At 49.1% G+C, this 17,149-nt stretch overlaps 2 protein-coding genes and 1 non-coding gene across 4 annotated transcripts; 2 read left to right on the forward strand and 1 right to left on the reverse strand.

The window, feature by feature from the left end:
• The first annotated feature begins 9 nt into the window (after positions 1-9).
• On the forward strand, positions 10-3,567 carry C4H20orf204 (chromosome 4 C20orf204 homolog). 2 transcript variants are annotated; one of them, XM_036185410.1, is made up of 4 exons: positions 10-1,568; positions 2,590-2,865; positions 2,959-3,111; positions 3,257-3,567. In XM_036185410.1, exons 1-4 carry the CDS (start codon positions 1,566-1,568, stop codon positions 3,383-3,385), a joined length of 561 nt encoding a protein of 186 aa, XP_036041303.1. In that variant the 5' UTR covers positions 10-1,565; the 3' UTR covers positions 3,386-3,567. The 2 variants fall into 2 exon arrangements, with proteins under 2 accessions (XP_036041303.1, XP_036041304.1); XM_036185411.1 differs by having other exon boundaries at positions 3,260-3,567.
• A 2,721-nt stretch (positions 3,568-6,288) lies between these two features.
• On the forward strand, positions 6,289-6,395 carry LOC118583245. The gene has a single exon (XR_004944835.1). It is a non-coding gene; the product is annotated as a U6 spliceosomal RNA (small nuclear RNA).
• Positions 6,396-13,460: 7,065 nt separating this feature from the next.
• On the reverse strand, positions 13,461-15,262 carry Sox18 (SRY-box transcription factor 18). Its single transcript, XM_036184456.1, has 2 exons — positions 14,762-15,262; positions 13,461-14,573 (listed from the first exon to the last, which is right to left on the reverse strand). The coding sequence occupies exons 1-2, from the start codon at positions 15,099-15,101 to the stop codon at positions 13,780-13,782; spliced, it is 1,134 nt and encodes a 377-aa protein (XP_036040349.1). The 5' UTR covers positions 15,102-15,262; the 3' UTR covers positions 13,461-13,779.
• Positions 15,263-17,149: the final 1,887 nt, after the last annotated feature.

Raw genomic sequence — 17,149 nt, forward strand, 5'->3', positions numbered from 1 at the left:
TTCTCTGTTTTGTCTTCGGCTCCTATTCCCTTGAGTAGTGGTCAAGGCCAGTCTGGTTTGGATGTAGCCTCCTGCAAGTGCTTGTATGCCCCAGAAGCATAGTTGGGGTATCTAGGGCTTTTGAAGATTTTGTGAAGGTCTTGGGAATACAGGCTATATATAGAATGGGGGCTCTGTCATAGGTCTATAATACAAGATACAAGAGGCTGAAGGTCACATGGAAACCAAGCTGTAAAAGATTGAAAGGCTTATGGAAGACCCCATTGTTCTGTAGGCATCTGAGGTTTAAAAAAAAAAAAAAAAAAGCTCAGCAGGCATCTTTGCTTGCCTTGGAAGCTATGAGCTCACTTTTCCTGTGGCTCTAGGAACCTTAATAGTCAAGACGACAGGAGGAAGACTTGCTGATTGGTTGATACTTGACAGGTCACTTAGGTGCTGGCTTGGGGAAGTACTTCCTACTCCTGTCCTGAGGAATATCTAGAACTCCTTGGATATTTCCATAGAGAAATCCACGAGGTTCCCTTACAGATGGAAAGGGAAAGGACTTGACTACAGCACCAGGTTGTTCTGTTCCTTTTGACTGTTCCTATCTCTCAGACTGAGTGTAGTGGACCAGTTACAGAGGAGTATACTTGGATAAGGTTCCTGTAGGGCTGTGGAAAAGTCTGGTGAACCTGTAATGTTCTAGTTATTTTTCCTCTCTGTGGGAATGGAGGGGTTTTTGTTGTTGTTGTTGTTGCTGAGGTGGTCAGCAACTCCTTATGTATCACATTTATTTATTGGGTGAACATATGTCACAGCATACTTGTGGAGGTCAGAGGACAACTTACAGAAGTCTTTTCTTCTATTATATTGACTCCTGGGACCAAACTCAGGTTGTCAAGACTTGGCAGCAAGTATTTTAACCTGCTAGGCCAGCCCACACCATTGCTTATCTTCAGCTGGAAGTTGAGCTTTGCTTAGCAGGAGATTAACTTGTGCTAGAGCAAAACATCAACCCTGGGATTGAGCCTCCTATTCCTGGATGACCCCAAGGTCTGGAGGGATGAAGTGGAGCCAGCAGTAGAAGTCTGGGAAGTCCCAAGTTCCAGACCTACTGAGACAGGTCTGTCTGGATATGGACTGGGGACTGGTAGCTGGTCCACCTATCAGGAGACACTATGCTCTCTGCCCATTGAGGCAGAGCAGGGGTCTCCATGGGGCTGGAGACTCAATCCAAGACCCAGAGCAGCCCTGGATCTGCTGCAACAGGCAGCTGCTGTGCTGCAGGGTCAAGTTAATTGAAGTGACTGGAGGAGAGGGTGGGGAGTGGTTAGGGGCAGGGCTGACTTACTGGACTTCCCTCCCCTCCTGTGTTGTTCCCTCCCTTTGTAGCTGGAGGAGTCAACTTCAAATGCCTCTCCACCTGCCCCCCAGCTCTCACCAGGGAGGCCCTATCAGCCGATAGAGGACCTGGTGTGGCTGCCAATTGACTACTTCATTGGCAACCCAAAGACCCAGAGGACCCAGGATCATGTGTGTGGCCTGCTAGAGGGAATAAGGGAAGGCCAGACCTTGAGAGGCCTATGGTAAGCAGTTGGGGCCTGGAGGAGGGGGCTTGCCTGGGCCAAGAGTCTGGGCATGGCCACAACCCAGGGGAGACACTTTCCCTATGTCTCATAGAAACCGCAGATGTTTACAACGGTACCCAGTAAAATGACCATTGTTGGTACTGGCCTTCCCAGAACCCTTTCCTCTCACACTGAGTTAAGCCTGAGTTGTAGGGACTCCCTGGCAGCCAACCTATTTCATGTTGGTGCTGGCTGTTCTTCTAGCAGTCTCATTGGCTGAATTGGCTCTTGTTCTTAATGTGGTTTGATAGGTTATTCTTGGCACCCTTTCCAAATGTTGTTCCAAATGACTTTCAAGATTTTCAGGAGCTCTGAGCCAGTGTTTCTGCCATAGTTGGGTTTGTTGTTGTTTGCTTTGGTTTTTTTGTGGGGGCAGGGGTTGGTTCCTGTGGCTGGTTGTAGCAGAGCTATTGAGGGAGAGATTGGAGTTCCCATACTGGATGAGAGCACAGTGGTTCTACCCCCAGATTCCATCTTGCTCACCCAAAGAGCATGAGATGTATGTGTGAGAGAACATCCAATGTCAGGGGATGGTCAGGGATGAGGCTGTACTGAGACTGTACCCCCTCCCTATCCATTCCCTGTGCAAGGCCAGTGAGCCCTTGCACATCCATTGTACTCTAGGTGCTAACTTTTCTGCCTTTCCAATGTAGACCATAGTGCCACCCCTTGTCTATGGTACCTGTTCTCTGTCTCCTTCCTCGTCCTTCAGGGACTCATTGAAAGTACTTCCCCATTCCCCACTATATACCCCACAAATGTTCACAGAACATGGTACGGTTTGGTATTTAAGTCTCTTTTTCCTTCTCTAGGAATGCCAGGCTTATCATAAGCCATACCCAGAGTCTGATGAGATTTTCGACCCTACCATCTCACAGATGAGGGGGTACCCTTTGTGGTGACTCCAAGTGTCTATGGGGCCACTCCTTGTGCTGCTGGGAGGCTTAAGTTCTCAACCCCAACCTGATGTCCTCTCCAGGTGCCCCTCAAGCCCACTCTCTACGTATTACCACTGCTGCTGGCATTTCTTGAATCTGCTCTGGGCTGGGCTGGGTCCCAGTCCTGCAGTGTCCAGGAGGTACTCCGCCATTACCAAGCTGTCATCTTCCAGGACTTACAGGCTGCCATGCAGTGGGCTGGGATGGGAGCCCAGCATACAGAGCCTGAGTCCAGACACCACCACTTCGTTCAGAAAAACCTGACTGGAGCTGGTGGAGGTCAGGGACAACCAGGGGCCTCCTGTGATGCCCAGAAGGTATGGGGAGGTACTCCCACCTAGACCTATCTGTTCCCTCCTCAGGCCCCATCCCCAACCCCCTGTCCTGGCTTTCCTTTCTTTCTATCTCAGGAGCATAGCATCCTACTGTCTATCGAGTCCCTGGGTCAGACCCTTCTTGGGAGCATGGCCGGGGTTCCCCACAATGCATTAGAGAAAGCAGCATGGACAGTGGCGGTGCGCACCAAGGCAGTGATGCGCAGACACTGCCGAACATCCAACAGGGTATGTGTAATGGCCTGAGGCTTTGGGCTCAGGTAGGGCCAGTTGGCCTGGCTGCCACCTGCTTCCCACAGGGCTAATCATGAGCTGTGAGATAAGGGCAAGGGTGAGGATCTGTATGCACTCACTCACAGCTGGCCCCCACTAGCAGATCCTGCAGCCCAAGAAGCGTCCAGTGCAGCAGCGGAAGCGGCTCCTGCTACGTGCCTTATATGCTGTCGCCACCTGCTGGGAGAAGCTCTTTGCACTGAGTGCCATGGCCACCAGAGACTTCTAGCCCTGCCCTGTTCTTACTCCTACCTCTCAGAAGACTGGAAGCAAACCAGTTTATGCTTTGACAGTCCCCCTCTCTCAGCTCAGGCTACCTGCACTCAAAGGCCCAGGATGTGGAGAAGAGAGCACCTTCCTTCATGGCCCCAATAAATGGAACTAGTGATATGGCCTGATTCTTCTACCTTTGCCTGACTGGTTATGGGCCTTGGACCACCCAGGGATCTGCTTCTTAGGGAATTCACTCCTGAGCAACGGCAATAGTTGTAGTTCCTAGCCTCATACAGCAGGGGGCGTGGGTGGGCCATTGGACCTGGCCTCAAGTAGTGTCCAAGGCAGAGAAGCCCCCTACCCCCACCCCACAACCTGGTTAGGGATTTTAAAACGTCATACATCCGTCCTGCCCAACTCTGGACCGGAGGAGAGGGTGGAAATGGAGAGGAGGGGAAGGCTGAGCTTGGTGGATTCAGAGCAAAACAACCGGATAAAGGAAACAGGACTTAGAGGAAGCCAGCCTTGCTGCCCTGGCCACAAACTAGACCAGGCCATTTCCTGCTGCCCCTGGGGGATGGGCAGGGTAGGGTGGGGGACAACTCCACAGACTGCCCTAGACTTGTCTGTTGAACTAACTAGACTGACCCATAAGCCCAGGTGTCTGCTCCTCAATGATTCTAGCCCTGAACAGAAAAGAAGTGATGTACCCCAGGCTTCTTGCCTCATAATAGAATGTGGAGCCCAGAGCCTCAAGAATGCCTTGCTCTGTGTCTGTCAGACAGGCAAACAAGAGACCAAAAAGGCAGTGGTAGGTACAAAAGCAAGACAGCCCTGAAGTTCTTCATGCCTCCATTCCTTGGTGCACATGCGGTCTGTCCAATGGGACCTTTTGTTTCTTCTCATAGTTGAGGAAGCTGAGACATGGAGAGGATATAGGACCTTCCTTAATTACACAGTCAAGTACTTGAAGAGCTGGGATCAGATTTGGATCCAAAGTATGATGTGTAGAAGGGAAATGGAACTTTCTGGATATCAGTATGCATTTAAATAATATATGATTCAGATTTCTAATGGTCTCAGAAGCCACCTTGGAGCACAAACGGGGCATTTTGGTTCTCCATGGGATAGGAGGCAGTATGGAAAAGTACAAGGTGGGGGTGTGCCAGAGAGGGCCTAAGTTCACAGACCTTTAGCAAAGCTAGGCCTAAAATGATTCATTCATTCTCATTCTCTCTCTCTCTCTCTCTCTCTCTCTCTCTCTCTCTCTCTCTCTGTGTGTGTGTGTGTGTGTGTGTGTGTGTGTGTGTGTGTCTCTGTGTGTGTGTGTGTGTGTGTGTGTGTGTGTGTGTGTGGTGTGTGTGTGGTGGGGGGAGGTGACAGCTAGTGTGAGAGGATGAGGAGAAGCCTGGGTCATTGCAAGATCCTGGCCCTAGGGCCTGGATGGGTAATCATCTTGTACCAGGAAATAACCTATGTGGGGGAGAGGTGGATGGCTATGGACCTGGACTGATGGCTTATATTGATGAGCTCTATTGGGCATACTAGGGTATAGCCAATGTCCCAGTGCAGAGAAAAAGGTCCAATTTTGTTGAAATATAAGCCATAGGGCAGCACTACTTGACTAAAGAGTGATCAAGTGAGATCTGGAGAAAGTGACAGTCTGGGCTGAAAGAGGGCAGTATGGACAGCCCACCTTGGAGATACCCATGGACCCATTTTGCAAGGCAATCTGTACTTAAACTTGTCCCAACTTTAGATCCTACTGGAAAATCACTTGAGACCCAGTGAGCATCCCACAGATACTGCCCATTTTGCTGTCCTGTCCTACTGTTTAGAGCAGTCAGGCTGGGGAAGTAGGCAACAGAGTGTCCTGATTCCCACTTTCTTCTCTTCAACTGAGAAAAGATGAAACAAACCACAGACTCCTGGGACTGGAGGTGAAGTAGAGGCTTCAAGAGTTTCAGGGAATATATGTTGATGCCTAAGCCCTGTATCAGATTATACTTTTAAAGACCACCTGAATTCTGTACCCATGGCTCTCTGCAGGAGCCCTGGAAACAGCCTGTGGTTATCAACCCACTAGAATGACTGTCTTCTTGCAGGACAAGGACAGGTACAGAGCCCTCAGGATCAGAGCGGAAGGGCAAGTTGAATGCTACTGGGATCCTAGGTCCTTTACACTTAGCCCAGGGACCTAAATGGAGGTTGCTGGGGTTTCTTTGTGGTTGAGGACAGGGCGTATCCTCCTCATGCACACCTAACATAGCTCAGCACAGATACTGTCCCACAGTTGCTGGCTGCTGAGCAGCTAGAATAGACCTTGGAGATGCTGAGGTTGAGACATAGAGCTGGAGACTACTACTATCCCACACAAGCCTTTTCAGGGCTTGACTTTGCAGGGAGGTGGGGCTCTGGCACAGAAGAAAGGACTGTGAGGACCACAGATGGGGACAACCCCCTCACCCCCCAGGCACTGGCCAGGCCTGTGCAATTTCCTGCAGCCCAGGAACCAGGCCTCCATATGTAATCCTGGAAGACAGAGACTGGTAGGCTTTGAAGGGAGACTGGGTACCAAGGCCTCCCACGACTAGGAGCCTTTGAAAGAACATCTGGAACTTGGGCAACAGCTATGGATGACAAGCTGGTCCTTTGGTTTCCAAATCTCAAAGTTAATCTTGACTTTGCTACTTATGTGTTAACAACCCTGCTCCACCTCCCATGTTGCAGCAGAGAGTGAGGGTTGTAGCCTCTTGTGTGACAGTACTTCCCTATCCTGCCACCTACCACACTAGCCTAGGAGTGTTGGAGAGCTGAGTAAAGGGAGCAATAGGAATAGGCATGTCTTTTTTGTGCCCTGTGAGCACAGAGCCACAGCTAAGCATGCAGAGCTCTGAACTCAGCTACATTCCTGAAGTTGGACTCACTTTGGCAGCACATATACTAAAATTGGAATGATACAGAGAAGATTAGCATGACCACTGTGCAAAGATGCCACACAGATTTGTGAAGCACTCCATATTTTCTCTAGTTAACAGCTCTGTATCACACACAAACCTTGAATGGAGACAATGAATAGGCCCAGGCTTGGTTCAAGTTCATCTTTCTTAGGCCAATCCATTGGTGGATATCACACCCGCACTGAAATCCTGTAGTAGATTTAAAGGGAGGTTCAGCTAAACAAAACTAAACTAAACTAAAAATTAAATAAAAACAAATAAACAACTGGGTTCCTAAGAAGGCTTGGGCAGTACTATGGACAGGGCTGTGGAGAAGAAGGAAATATCTGCTCCCAGACTTGCAGAGTACCTGGGCTTGTGGGCTTGTGGGCTTGTGGGCTTGTGGGCTTGTGGGCACTAGGCCTTTGCAAGACCTGCAGGTGTGCAAGAAGGCTGCTTGCTTCAGCTGTGGCTAACTGGAAATAAACAAGGCCCTCTACTCCAGGAAGCACATATTACTGGGAAGGGGGTTGGGGATGCGGAGAAGAATGAGGCAGGTGTTGAGGCCTATTGTCCCTGCCAGAGGCCTTCAGGACCCTGGGGGTGGAGAGAAAGGGACAGTCCCCATCCTGCCCCCTCCTCAGGAAAATTTAGCTTTATAAACACAGAAAACACACACACATGCACGGACACGCACACACAGCATACCCTACTCCACTAGAATCTGGAATAACCAGCAAAGAGGTAACACCTGCTATGGGAAGTGAGTCCTTGTTTGAGTGGAAATGAGAAGGTCAGGCCCTTGGCAGCAATGCAGTGCCTGTTGTGGGGGAAGGGAGACATCCTGGGGTACTAGCTCATGGGTCCCTTGCTGTGTTGATATTTCTGCTGCTGTCTGTGGAGGAGACATCAGGCTGATGTACCCTGGGAAGCTTAATGGTGCACTAGATAGGCCTTGTTGCCTGCCAGTCCAGTTGTGACAGTTTGTGGCTCAAGAGAGAGGTAGCCAGGGCTCACCAGGTGAGCAAGCTCTGTCCTGGGACTGCCCCTGGCGCCCCCTACCAGGCACAAGGCCAGGGGTCAGGGCTGCAGAGCAAGATAAGCCCAGTTTCCTGCACTTACTCCCAGAGCTGTGACTCCCAACACTTCCTGTTTTTTGGAGGGCAGACAGGGGTGTGGGAGATTGGGCCAGGTGGTGGGGGCTGGGGTCATGAGACAGAGGGTGGGGTTACAGGGAAGGGGGCTATAGGAGAGGGGATGAAGTCATGGAAGGCAGGGCATGGATACAGGGTGAGGTAGAAGAGTGGGAGCAGATTCTTGGGAGACTGGGAAAGTTATAGAGGCCAGGGTTATGGGTGGCATGTCCCTAGAGGCAACAGTGGGAGCCTGAGTTGGGCACAAAGTGGAGCTGCGGGTAGCCAAAACCAAAAGAAGGAGTGAAGTCATGAGCTGGAGTTCTGGGAAACCTGTGAGATCTTGGGTAAAGATCCCTGGGTACAGGGGCCAAGGGGCCAGAAGAGCACTGGTTAAGAGTACTCACTGCTCTTCCAAGTGGACCTGGTATGTACTTAGGCCCTGCTTTTCCCAGACCCTCAGAGACAACTACCCTTTATGAACACTCTTCTCTCCTTGGTTAATTCCCTTCCAATTTTGGAGCAGAAGAAGTTTTGTAGGCTTGGTAGTGGTTGACAAAGCCCTGCATAATCTTAGTTTGGAATCAGGCATGGTGGTACATGCTCTTAATCCCATCACTTGGGAGACAGACACTGGTAGATCTTTGTGAGTTTGAGGTCAACTTGGTCTATACAGGATGTTCCAAAACAGCCAGGGTGACAGGAAGACACTGTCTCAAAACAAACAAACAAATTTAAAAAGAGAAAAGAAAAAACAGAATCAGGAGTAGCTGCTATAGCACATGGGTGTGTGGTTCTTAACCTATTGTTAAGACATTGTCATTAGAAATATAAATTTAAGAAATTTTATATTGTGTTCACTTTTCTTGTTGACCTGTAAATAACTAAAACCTCAAAAAGTGAATCTGAGTGCTGGAGAGCTGGTTCAGTGGTTAAGAGCACATACTGCTCTTCCAAAGGACTCAAATTTGGTTCCAAATACTCATTTTAGGTGGCTCATAACTGCCTGTTACTCCAGTTCCCGGGGATCTGACATGTCTGGCCTCTGTGGACACTCACATACATGTGGTATATATTCACACACACACACACACACACACACACACACACACACGCACGCACGCACGCACGCACGCACGCACGCATGCATGCGCACGCACCTTTAATCACAGTGCTCAAGAGGGAGAGATAGATTACTGAGATTGAGACTGCCTAGTCTATATAGCCAGTTCCAGGCCAGCCAGGGATAGATAGTTTCAAAGCAAGCATGCAAACATCCCTACCTCAAAGACTATTAATATATTTTACCTGTATTTATAACTGTTAGATAGTTAAGATGTGTTTTAGAAAAAGCTTCTAGTTTTAATTTGAAATATAATTATTAAAAAGAAAGTGTTTTCTAAATTTATAATTATAATGGTAGTTATAATAAGACATTAAAGAATCATCAAGTGGGGGCTGGAGAGATGGCTCAGAGGTTGAGAACACTGGCTGTTCTCCCAGAGGTCCTGAGTTCAATTACCAGCATCCACATGGTGGTTCAAAACCATCTGTAATGTGATCTGGCTCCCTCTTCTGGCCTTCAGGGACACATGCAAACAGAACACTGTATACATAATAAATAAATAAATCTTAAAAAGAAAAAACAGAATCATCAAGTTAAAAAAAAAGAGATATAAAGGTTATAGATATGAAACGTGTTTTTGGTAAAAGAACACTGAAGAGAAGCATTGCCTTTGGATAAGAAAGGATTTTGGATGGTAAGGTAAAGACTGTTCTAAAATGAAAACAGACAAGAACGAAGTTAGAAGATTAAAGTATGTTGTACAATGACTGTGAGAACTAAACTTAAAGAATTTGGACATGGCTACAAGTATATTAAGAATAAAGTTATTAAAAATTTTCAAGGCGGGTTGGGGATTTAGCTCAGTGGTAGAGTGCTTGCCTAACAAGTACAAGGCCCTGGGTTCGATCCTCAGCTCAAAAAAAAAAAAAAAAAAAAAATTTCAAGGCAAAAATTCAATTCCCTGAGATAAAATTAATGCTGGATTCTCTGTTTACAACAATAAAAGTTTTTATTACTATTAATCTATTCTTTGTAAATTTTACCAAAATAAACAACAACAAAAACTGGCTTAGGGATGGCTCAGTAGTTAAGAATGCATAATGCTTTGTAGAAGATCAGAGTTCAGTTCCCAGAACCCACACTGAATGGCTGACAACTGCCTGTAAATCCAGTTCCAGGAGAATCTGATGCCTCTGGCTTCTGTGGGTACCAGCACTCATGTGTACATACCCACCCCCCACATGTACACAAAATTTTAAATAAAAAAAAATAACTGGTTTAGAAAAGCAAGGACTTTGCTTTATTATTTTTTTAAACAAGACATTAAAAACCTGTGATTAGATTTTATTTTTATATGTTTTATACAATTTTCCCATTGGATCTGGCCTTCTCTTGCTGGATATCCACTGCCTTAACAGTAGGGAAAATTCTGTTTAAAATAATTATTCCTGCCAGGCGGTGGTAACATATGCCTTTAATCTCAGCACTGGGAAGGCAGAGGCAGGCGGATCTCTGTGAGTTTGAGGCCAGCCTGCTCTACAGAGTGAGATCCAGGACAGGCACCAAAACTACACAGAGAAACCTGGTCTCGAGAAACAAAACAAAACAAATTATTCCTTGGGTTGGGGATTTAGCTTGATGGTAGATCACTTGCCTAGCAAGTGCAAGGCCCTGAGTTCAGTCCTCAGCTCTGGGGGAAAAAAATTCTGTGCTGGAGAAATGGCTCAATAATTAAGAGAACATATTGCTCTTACGGAATACCTGAGTTCAGTTCCCAGGACCCATGCATTTTGAATAGCTTACAACTGTCTGTAACTTTAGCTCCAAGGGGAGCTGATGCCTCTGGTTTCCATGGATACCAACCCACACATACATATGCACGTGTGTGCATGCACTCACACACAACACACACAAATAAATCTTTAACAGAAGAATTATTTCCAACATCCACATAGCAGCTTACAACCATCTGCAACTAGTTCCAGGGGATCCAACACCCTCTTCTGGTCTCCAAGGGTACCAAGCATGCATATAGTACACAGACATACATGTAAGCAAAACACCTATACACATAAAAATAAATTTAAAAAAATTTTCTTTCAAGACAGTGTTTCTTTGTATAGCCCTGGCTGTCCTGGAACGCTCTTTGTAGACCAGGCTGGTCTGGAACTCACAGAGATCCTCCTACTTCTGCCTCCTGAGTGTTGGGATTAAAGGCCTCCACCATCAGCCACCACCACCAGGCAAGAGCTCTTCTTGCAGAGGACTCAGGTACAGTTCCCAGAGCCCACATGGTGGTACTGTCTTTAAGCACAGTTTCATTGGGTCTGATGCCCTCTTTTGGCCTTCACTGGCACTGCATGTATGTGGCACACAAACATATATGTAGGCAAAACACTCAAAAAGATTTGTTTTTTTTTGTTTTGTTTTGTTTGTTTGTTTGTTTAATTGAGACAGGATTTCTCTGTGTAGCCTTGGCTGTACTAGAAATTTCTCTGTAGACCAAGCTGGCTTCGAACTCACAGAGGTGCACCTGCCTCTGCCTCCCGAGTACTGGGTTTAAAGGCATGTGCCCAGTTGAATTTGCCTGTTTTCAAATTACTAATTGCTTAAAAAGATTTGTTTAGCTGGTCGGTGGTGGCACACACCTTTAATCCCAGCACCCAGAAGGCAGAGGCAGGTGGATCTCTGTGAGTTCGAGGCCAGCCTGGTCTACTAAGCGAGTTACACAGAAAAACTTTTTCTCAAAAAAATAAAAAATAAATAATAAATAATAATAATGGACAAATTCACAAGATAGGAGTTTATTGTTTAGGGGCAGGGAAGTAATGGGTTTTTATGGAGATGATGAAAAAGCTCTGAAGTTTCATGGTAGTAATGTTTCCCAACTCAAGTTAGTATTCTCAAATCACTGAACTGTGCACTGAAGGTTTTGTGTAGGATAGAGCAGAGTGCTTCCCAGTGGCAACTAGTCATTTCGTTAGTGTGAGAGCAGAAAGCAAGTGAGACCCTGTTTGGAACAAGTTCAAGTTGGAGCAAATTCTGGGCAGAGCAGAAGCTAGTATTAGGTTTTCTAGAGTACAGCTGAGTTGGGAGCAGGGGAGGTTCACCCCTCTGCCTGCCGCATCTTACCTTGTTGGGGCAGGAGTCTTTGTGTGGTGTGTGACCATTGGTTTCCTCAAGAATATTCGTAGTGATTATTATATATGCTGAGGAGACCCCTACCTGTTCTCAGACCTTCTTCTCTGGGGATTACTTCACATGTCACCCAGGCTGTTCTAGGGACAGACTGTTCAAGGGCTGAAAGGGTAGATGATTAAAGCTTAGACCTTTTGGGCAAGAGACAGATAGGATGAGGAGTTAGGAGTATGGCCTTAGTCTGTGGTTCTACCTGGGAGGGTGGGGTTCATCCTTGGAGAGGTGAGAAAGGTCTCCTCAAGTAGGATGATAGGAACCTCTCCCACCCCCAACCCCACAGCCCAGCACTGATCTACTGCTGTCTTTGGTGGTATGATCCTATTCATGTCCTTTTCTGATCTTGCTCTGGGGTATTTTCTGCCCTTTGGAACTTGTAAATTTGAACTTGCTCCAAACTGGACCCTTATTAGCCTTCTTCCCTGACAGATGGGAAAAGGGCATTTAGGGGACATCCTGCTCTATCTTCTCTCCACAGAGACAATGGGACCACACCAGAACCCTTTGGACCTCCACCCTAATAACCAAGGGAAGAGGGTCCTCTTCAGGAATAAAAGTATAGAACCTAGAACTAGGGAAGTGCCCTGGACCTAGGAATGTTTCTTTGGTCTGCCTGCTCTGGGCTGTCTGTCCTGTACTTCTTGTTATCATGGGAAAATGCCCCATTCCAAGTAGATAAACACTTGGGGACTGCTCCCATGGATTCAGGCAGTAGGACTGGTCAGGCTTATCTTCTATCTCTGGAGCTTGTCTGACTGTCCTTTTTTTTTTTTTAATCTCTGTCCTCTGTCACTGTATGCTAACTATAGAGGATAAGACCCCAAGTGCAGCTCCCCTTACACCATTATTTGAGGTAATGTAATTCATACTGGTCAAAATGATACCATCTTGCTTCAGATGCAAAATACTCCTAAGAAATCCTCACATCTTGTGTACTCCTCCCTAAACATTCTGGGAAGCTGGATCCCTACACATGAACCCACATGAACATCTAGCCCCAGGCTTGTTGCTGGAAAGTCACAAATGGCCACCCTCATTGAAAGCCATATGGTTACAGCTTCATAGTCATGCTAAGCATTTCACACTCCATGTGGGTGAATCTTGGAATCAGCCAATATTGCAGGACATATGGGAATGCAGGGTAGGGCAGGCTTCTCCTCCAAGAGTGGGAGCTTCTGACTAGATATGAAGTATTTATGTATGTGTGCAGGGACCACCTCCAGGGTGATTGTTCCATCTCTCTCCAGATGAATGTGCTTGTCCAGTAAGGGACTTTGAAAAGGAGGTGGTCTGAAAAGAGGCCCCCAATCCTCCTGAAAGGAGCCCAAGCATGGCTAGTGTGATGAAATTCAAGCTGGGAGGCTTAAGGCACACGGTCTGAGCACTGCCTTGGTCACTTAAACTTACTTCTGAGCCAGGTCCCGTGGGGGAGCAAAGCAAGTGTAGCACGGTGCTGCCCCTCTTAGGAAATATTTCTGAGAGCTAGTAATGTATCTGCACAACCCTGCAATTCTGCCCAAGTGAAGAATGCTGTCCTTGGCAGTGCTTAGGCTTAAAGAAGAAAAATGCAATCCAGGCTAGGAGCTGATGATATCTGAGAGCCCAACTGGAAGGATAGAGGGCAGCTGTGTGGCTAACTTGAAAAGCCAAGTAATCTCTGTGGTCAATGTTTATGGGAAACACTGTTGTTCCTTATGCATGGATGGTAGTGCTCACTGAAGCCCTTTGAAAGAAAAAAGTTTAATTAAAAATTAAATATAGTGTGTTATATATGTATATATAAAGGCAAAGTAAAAAATACAGTCTCATTCTAGAAAATACATAGCAGAAAAGAATTAGATGGTTCAAAAACTTAACCCTGACAGAGGCAGCTAGCACATCCAGGGCCTGGGCTTCCTAGGGAAGGCCAGCACACAAGAGCCCCCAAAAGGAGGTATGTGAATGACAGAGGTGGCATTTTTAGGCCACCAGCTCTAAAGGCTGCTGCATAGTCTAACATAACATCTGCGAAAGGAAGGGAGCAACAGGGTCCTGACACTTGGCCACATGCTGAAGCGCTGAAGGGCAGGGAGAGTGCCTAGCCTGAGATACAGGCGCTGTAATAGACTGCGCTGCTGGCGTCAGACAGCGCAGAAATGAGGCTACTCTCCTCTGGACAGGACATGGCACGCGGACCCAGTTTGGCCAGCGCCACGTGGTAGGGAAGTGTAGTGGCATCCGGTCGAGTCCGGCCGCAGTTGAGATACTGATCGAATTCGGTGAGATCCACATCAGCCCAAAGGTCGGCGGTAGGCTCCAGTTGCTCTGTTCCCTCAAGAGGAGCGGCCTCAGGTGGTGGTGACAGAGGACTGGGATATGGGCCTGGCGTGCTCAGGGTGCCGTAGTAGAGGCCCGCGAGCGGCGCGGCAGGCGGCGCGGTCCTGAGCGCCTCAGCCAGGGGCGCCCCGTAGCAGAAGCTCGGGTCCCGTGCCAGCTCGGGGGCATAGGGCGCCCGGAAAGCCCGCACAGCGCAGTCCTCGGGCGCCAAAGGCGGTGGGAAAAAGGAGGCCTCGCCAGGCTCCAGGCCGTCCAGAGGCGAGCGCTCGGGTGTGGGTAGCCCGAAGCCATCGAACTCCGCGCCCAGTGTGGGCAGCTCCCGGAAGGAGCGGGCCGAGCCTGAAGCTGCAGGGAAGGGTTCAGGCGGCGCAGAAGGCTGCACGAGGCCCGGGAGCAAGAGGCCGGACTCTAGCCTCCGGGCCTTGCGCGCCTGTTTTTTGCGGCGAGGACGGTACTTGTAGTTGGGATGGTCGCGCAAGTGCTGTACACGCAGCCGTTCGGCCTCTTCCACGAAGGGCCGCTTCTCCGCTGTGTTCAGCTCTTTCCAAGCTTTGCCTGTGGACAGCCGGAGCCTGTTAGAGGACCGCCGTCGGGCGCACGACCTGCCAACCCTGCGTGCGCCCTGGGCGCTCGGCGCAAATATGGAATAGAACCCTGAGCCCCACCCTGGAGCCCCAGATCCCGACACCCACTCCCGCCAAGTTCCCTCCCTCACCACCCTTCTCTGTGCTCTTGATTCTCACCTAGCATCTTGCTCAGCACTGCGTTGTGCAGATCCGGGTTTTGCTGCGCCAGTCGCTTACGCTCGTCCTTCGCCCACACCATGAAAGCGTTCATGGGCCGCCGGATGCGCAGCTCGTCGGCCGTTTGGCGCTCTCCGCGGCCGAAGCCATAACGTCCTGACTCGGGGCTTCGCGGTGGGCTCCGCGGAAGGCTGGACGGCGAGGCGGGCTCGGCGGGCGAGACGTTGGTGACAGGAAGGCCGCGCGGCTCAGTAGCGGCCCCGAGTCCCGGGGCCCATGCACAGTCGCGGCGGGAGGGCGGGTCGTCCTGTGCGCCGTAGCCGGGCGGCGATCTCTGCATTCCAGCTGGGCAAGGCCTGGGCGGAACGCAGCGCGGGAGCGCAGAAGACAGTGGCGGGCACTGCAAAGCCAAGTTCGGAGGGCTGACGGACGTCGGGTGGAGACAGTGGGGATGTGGTAGCTTGGTGCCAGGAAGGCATCCCAGATATAGAGACACCGGGCCAATCCACAGCAGAGCGGGCGGGCCGGGGCGGGGCTGCCCCCTCCTTGGTGGCTCCCTTTTTTCTTCCTGGCAGGATCCAGCCCAGGTCCCCCAGCGCAAAGCAACGCCTCCCCCCCCCCCCCCGCGCGCACTGTCTCTGAAGAAGAGACCCCCGAGTAGCAGAGAGCTGCTGGTGTGGGCTGAGGCTCAAAAGGAGGGGTTCTCCTGAGTTGTCAAATTTCAGACTGGAGCTTCACCCCACCCACAGAGACAGACCCCCGGGCAGTATTGAGGGGAGAGGGCAGCGGCATTAGATTGGATGAAGGAAGATTTATTTTAGAACCAAGTTCTTGGGAGGTCACTTTCATGGTGCACCTCGTGAAAGGGGATGGAATTTTGGAGATGTTTTTGCCTCTTCCTGTCGGTTGACCCTCTCAGATGCTGAGCTCAGTTGGGTAGTTTGAATGCCTCTCCCAAGTTCTGCCCCTGAGGCTGGGGAAAAAGTGGACCTTTTTATCCCTCTCTCATACCCAAATTCTGGGACAAGGCAAAACATGGACCTGGTCCACAAGGAAAAGTTAGACTGGTAGGCATAGGACAGAGCCAGTCCCTGCTTCTGTGTGTGGGCTGCTGTAAGCTGGTTTCCTTACCCAGGCCAAACAGCTGTCTCAGGAAGGGACAGGGGCCTGGGCAGGTGAGACAGAGGAAAACTGGGTGCTTTCCAAAAGAGCCCTCATTCATTTTCTTTTTCTATCTTTCCAACCACTCCACCAGGAAGAGATCTGGGCTTTCTTCTGAGAGTTGCCCCTTGTCCATTGCCATGGATAACTTCATAGAAGAAAAGCCAATGTTCTTGACAGCTGTCTGTGACAGGTGACTAGCTCCACTTACATGTACCCTGGACACTCTGCAGCCTTCCCTATCATGTCAGGATATCCCACCTTGAGCATTGAAAGAGAGCCTGTGTGGCTTCTGGGGCTGTTCATATGAGTCCTACAGCACCCTGTGCTGTTCCTGAGTAGTCCCTTTCTTTCTGAGCACTCTTGCCATGGGGAGATGCCAGAGTTCCCTATAGTCCCTCAGACTAAAGGATGATGAATATCATTACCTGATATTTGGTCATGTAGATATGGTAATAAAGGGTCCATTATAGGTCCTGCACCTGCTGCAGGGGCATGAACTTTGAGTAAGGTGGGACTACTGGGGCAACTCAGTACTTTCTCAGAAGGCAGGCAATAGTGTGGACACCAAGGTGAAAATGCTTACAGGACCTTGCCAATGGTCAGCTCTCTTTTGGCAGGTCTAGGTGGGTAGAGTAGACTGAACAGGTGGTACAGGAAGATGGTGAGTGAGGACATGAAGAGCTATGTGAAGAATTTTGTTTGAGAATGGGCACAAAGAACTAGAGGGGGAGATGGAGCATTGGTCAGTGGTAGAGTGCTTACCCAGCATGCAAAAGGTTCCATCTCCAGGACCACAAACAAACAAAACAAAGAACAAGAACTACCCTAATATCCCCTCACTTCCATTAGTTTTTGTCAGAAATTACCCTTACTCCATAGCGATGGATACAGGTTATGACCCAGCCAGGACAACAGCTATTTTGAGATGATGTTCACTGGGGCTCTAGGAGAGGATTCCCGGATTCTTTTGCTGCTGCCTCATATGTTGAGGATTTGAGGACTTGGAGTTCTGTGATAGCTCAGAATCAGCCTCATGTTCTGAACAGAATATCCAGCTTAACCTCATTGTTCCCTAGCCCTCTAGTACCCACCTCTCCTGGCACCAGCCAATGACCCTCCTCATAGCCAAGTTGTGGCTTCAAATGTCAGCCTGTCATATCCTGTGAGCTGGGCTGGGCAGGGGCCTGCAGGGTGCTCCTTTTCTCTGTAGGTCAGTAGGTTAGA

The sequence above is a fragment of the Onychomys torridus genome, chromosome 4, assembly GCF_903995425.1.
Source record: "Onychomys torridus chromosome 4, mOncTor1.1, whole genome shotgun sequence".
NCBI classification, from domain to species: Eukaryota; Metazoa; Chordata; class Mammalia; order Rodentia; family Cricetidae; genus Onychomys; species Onychomys torridus.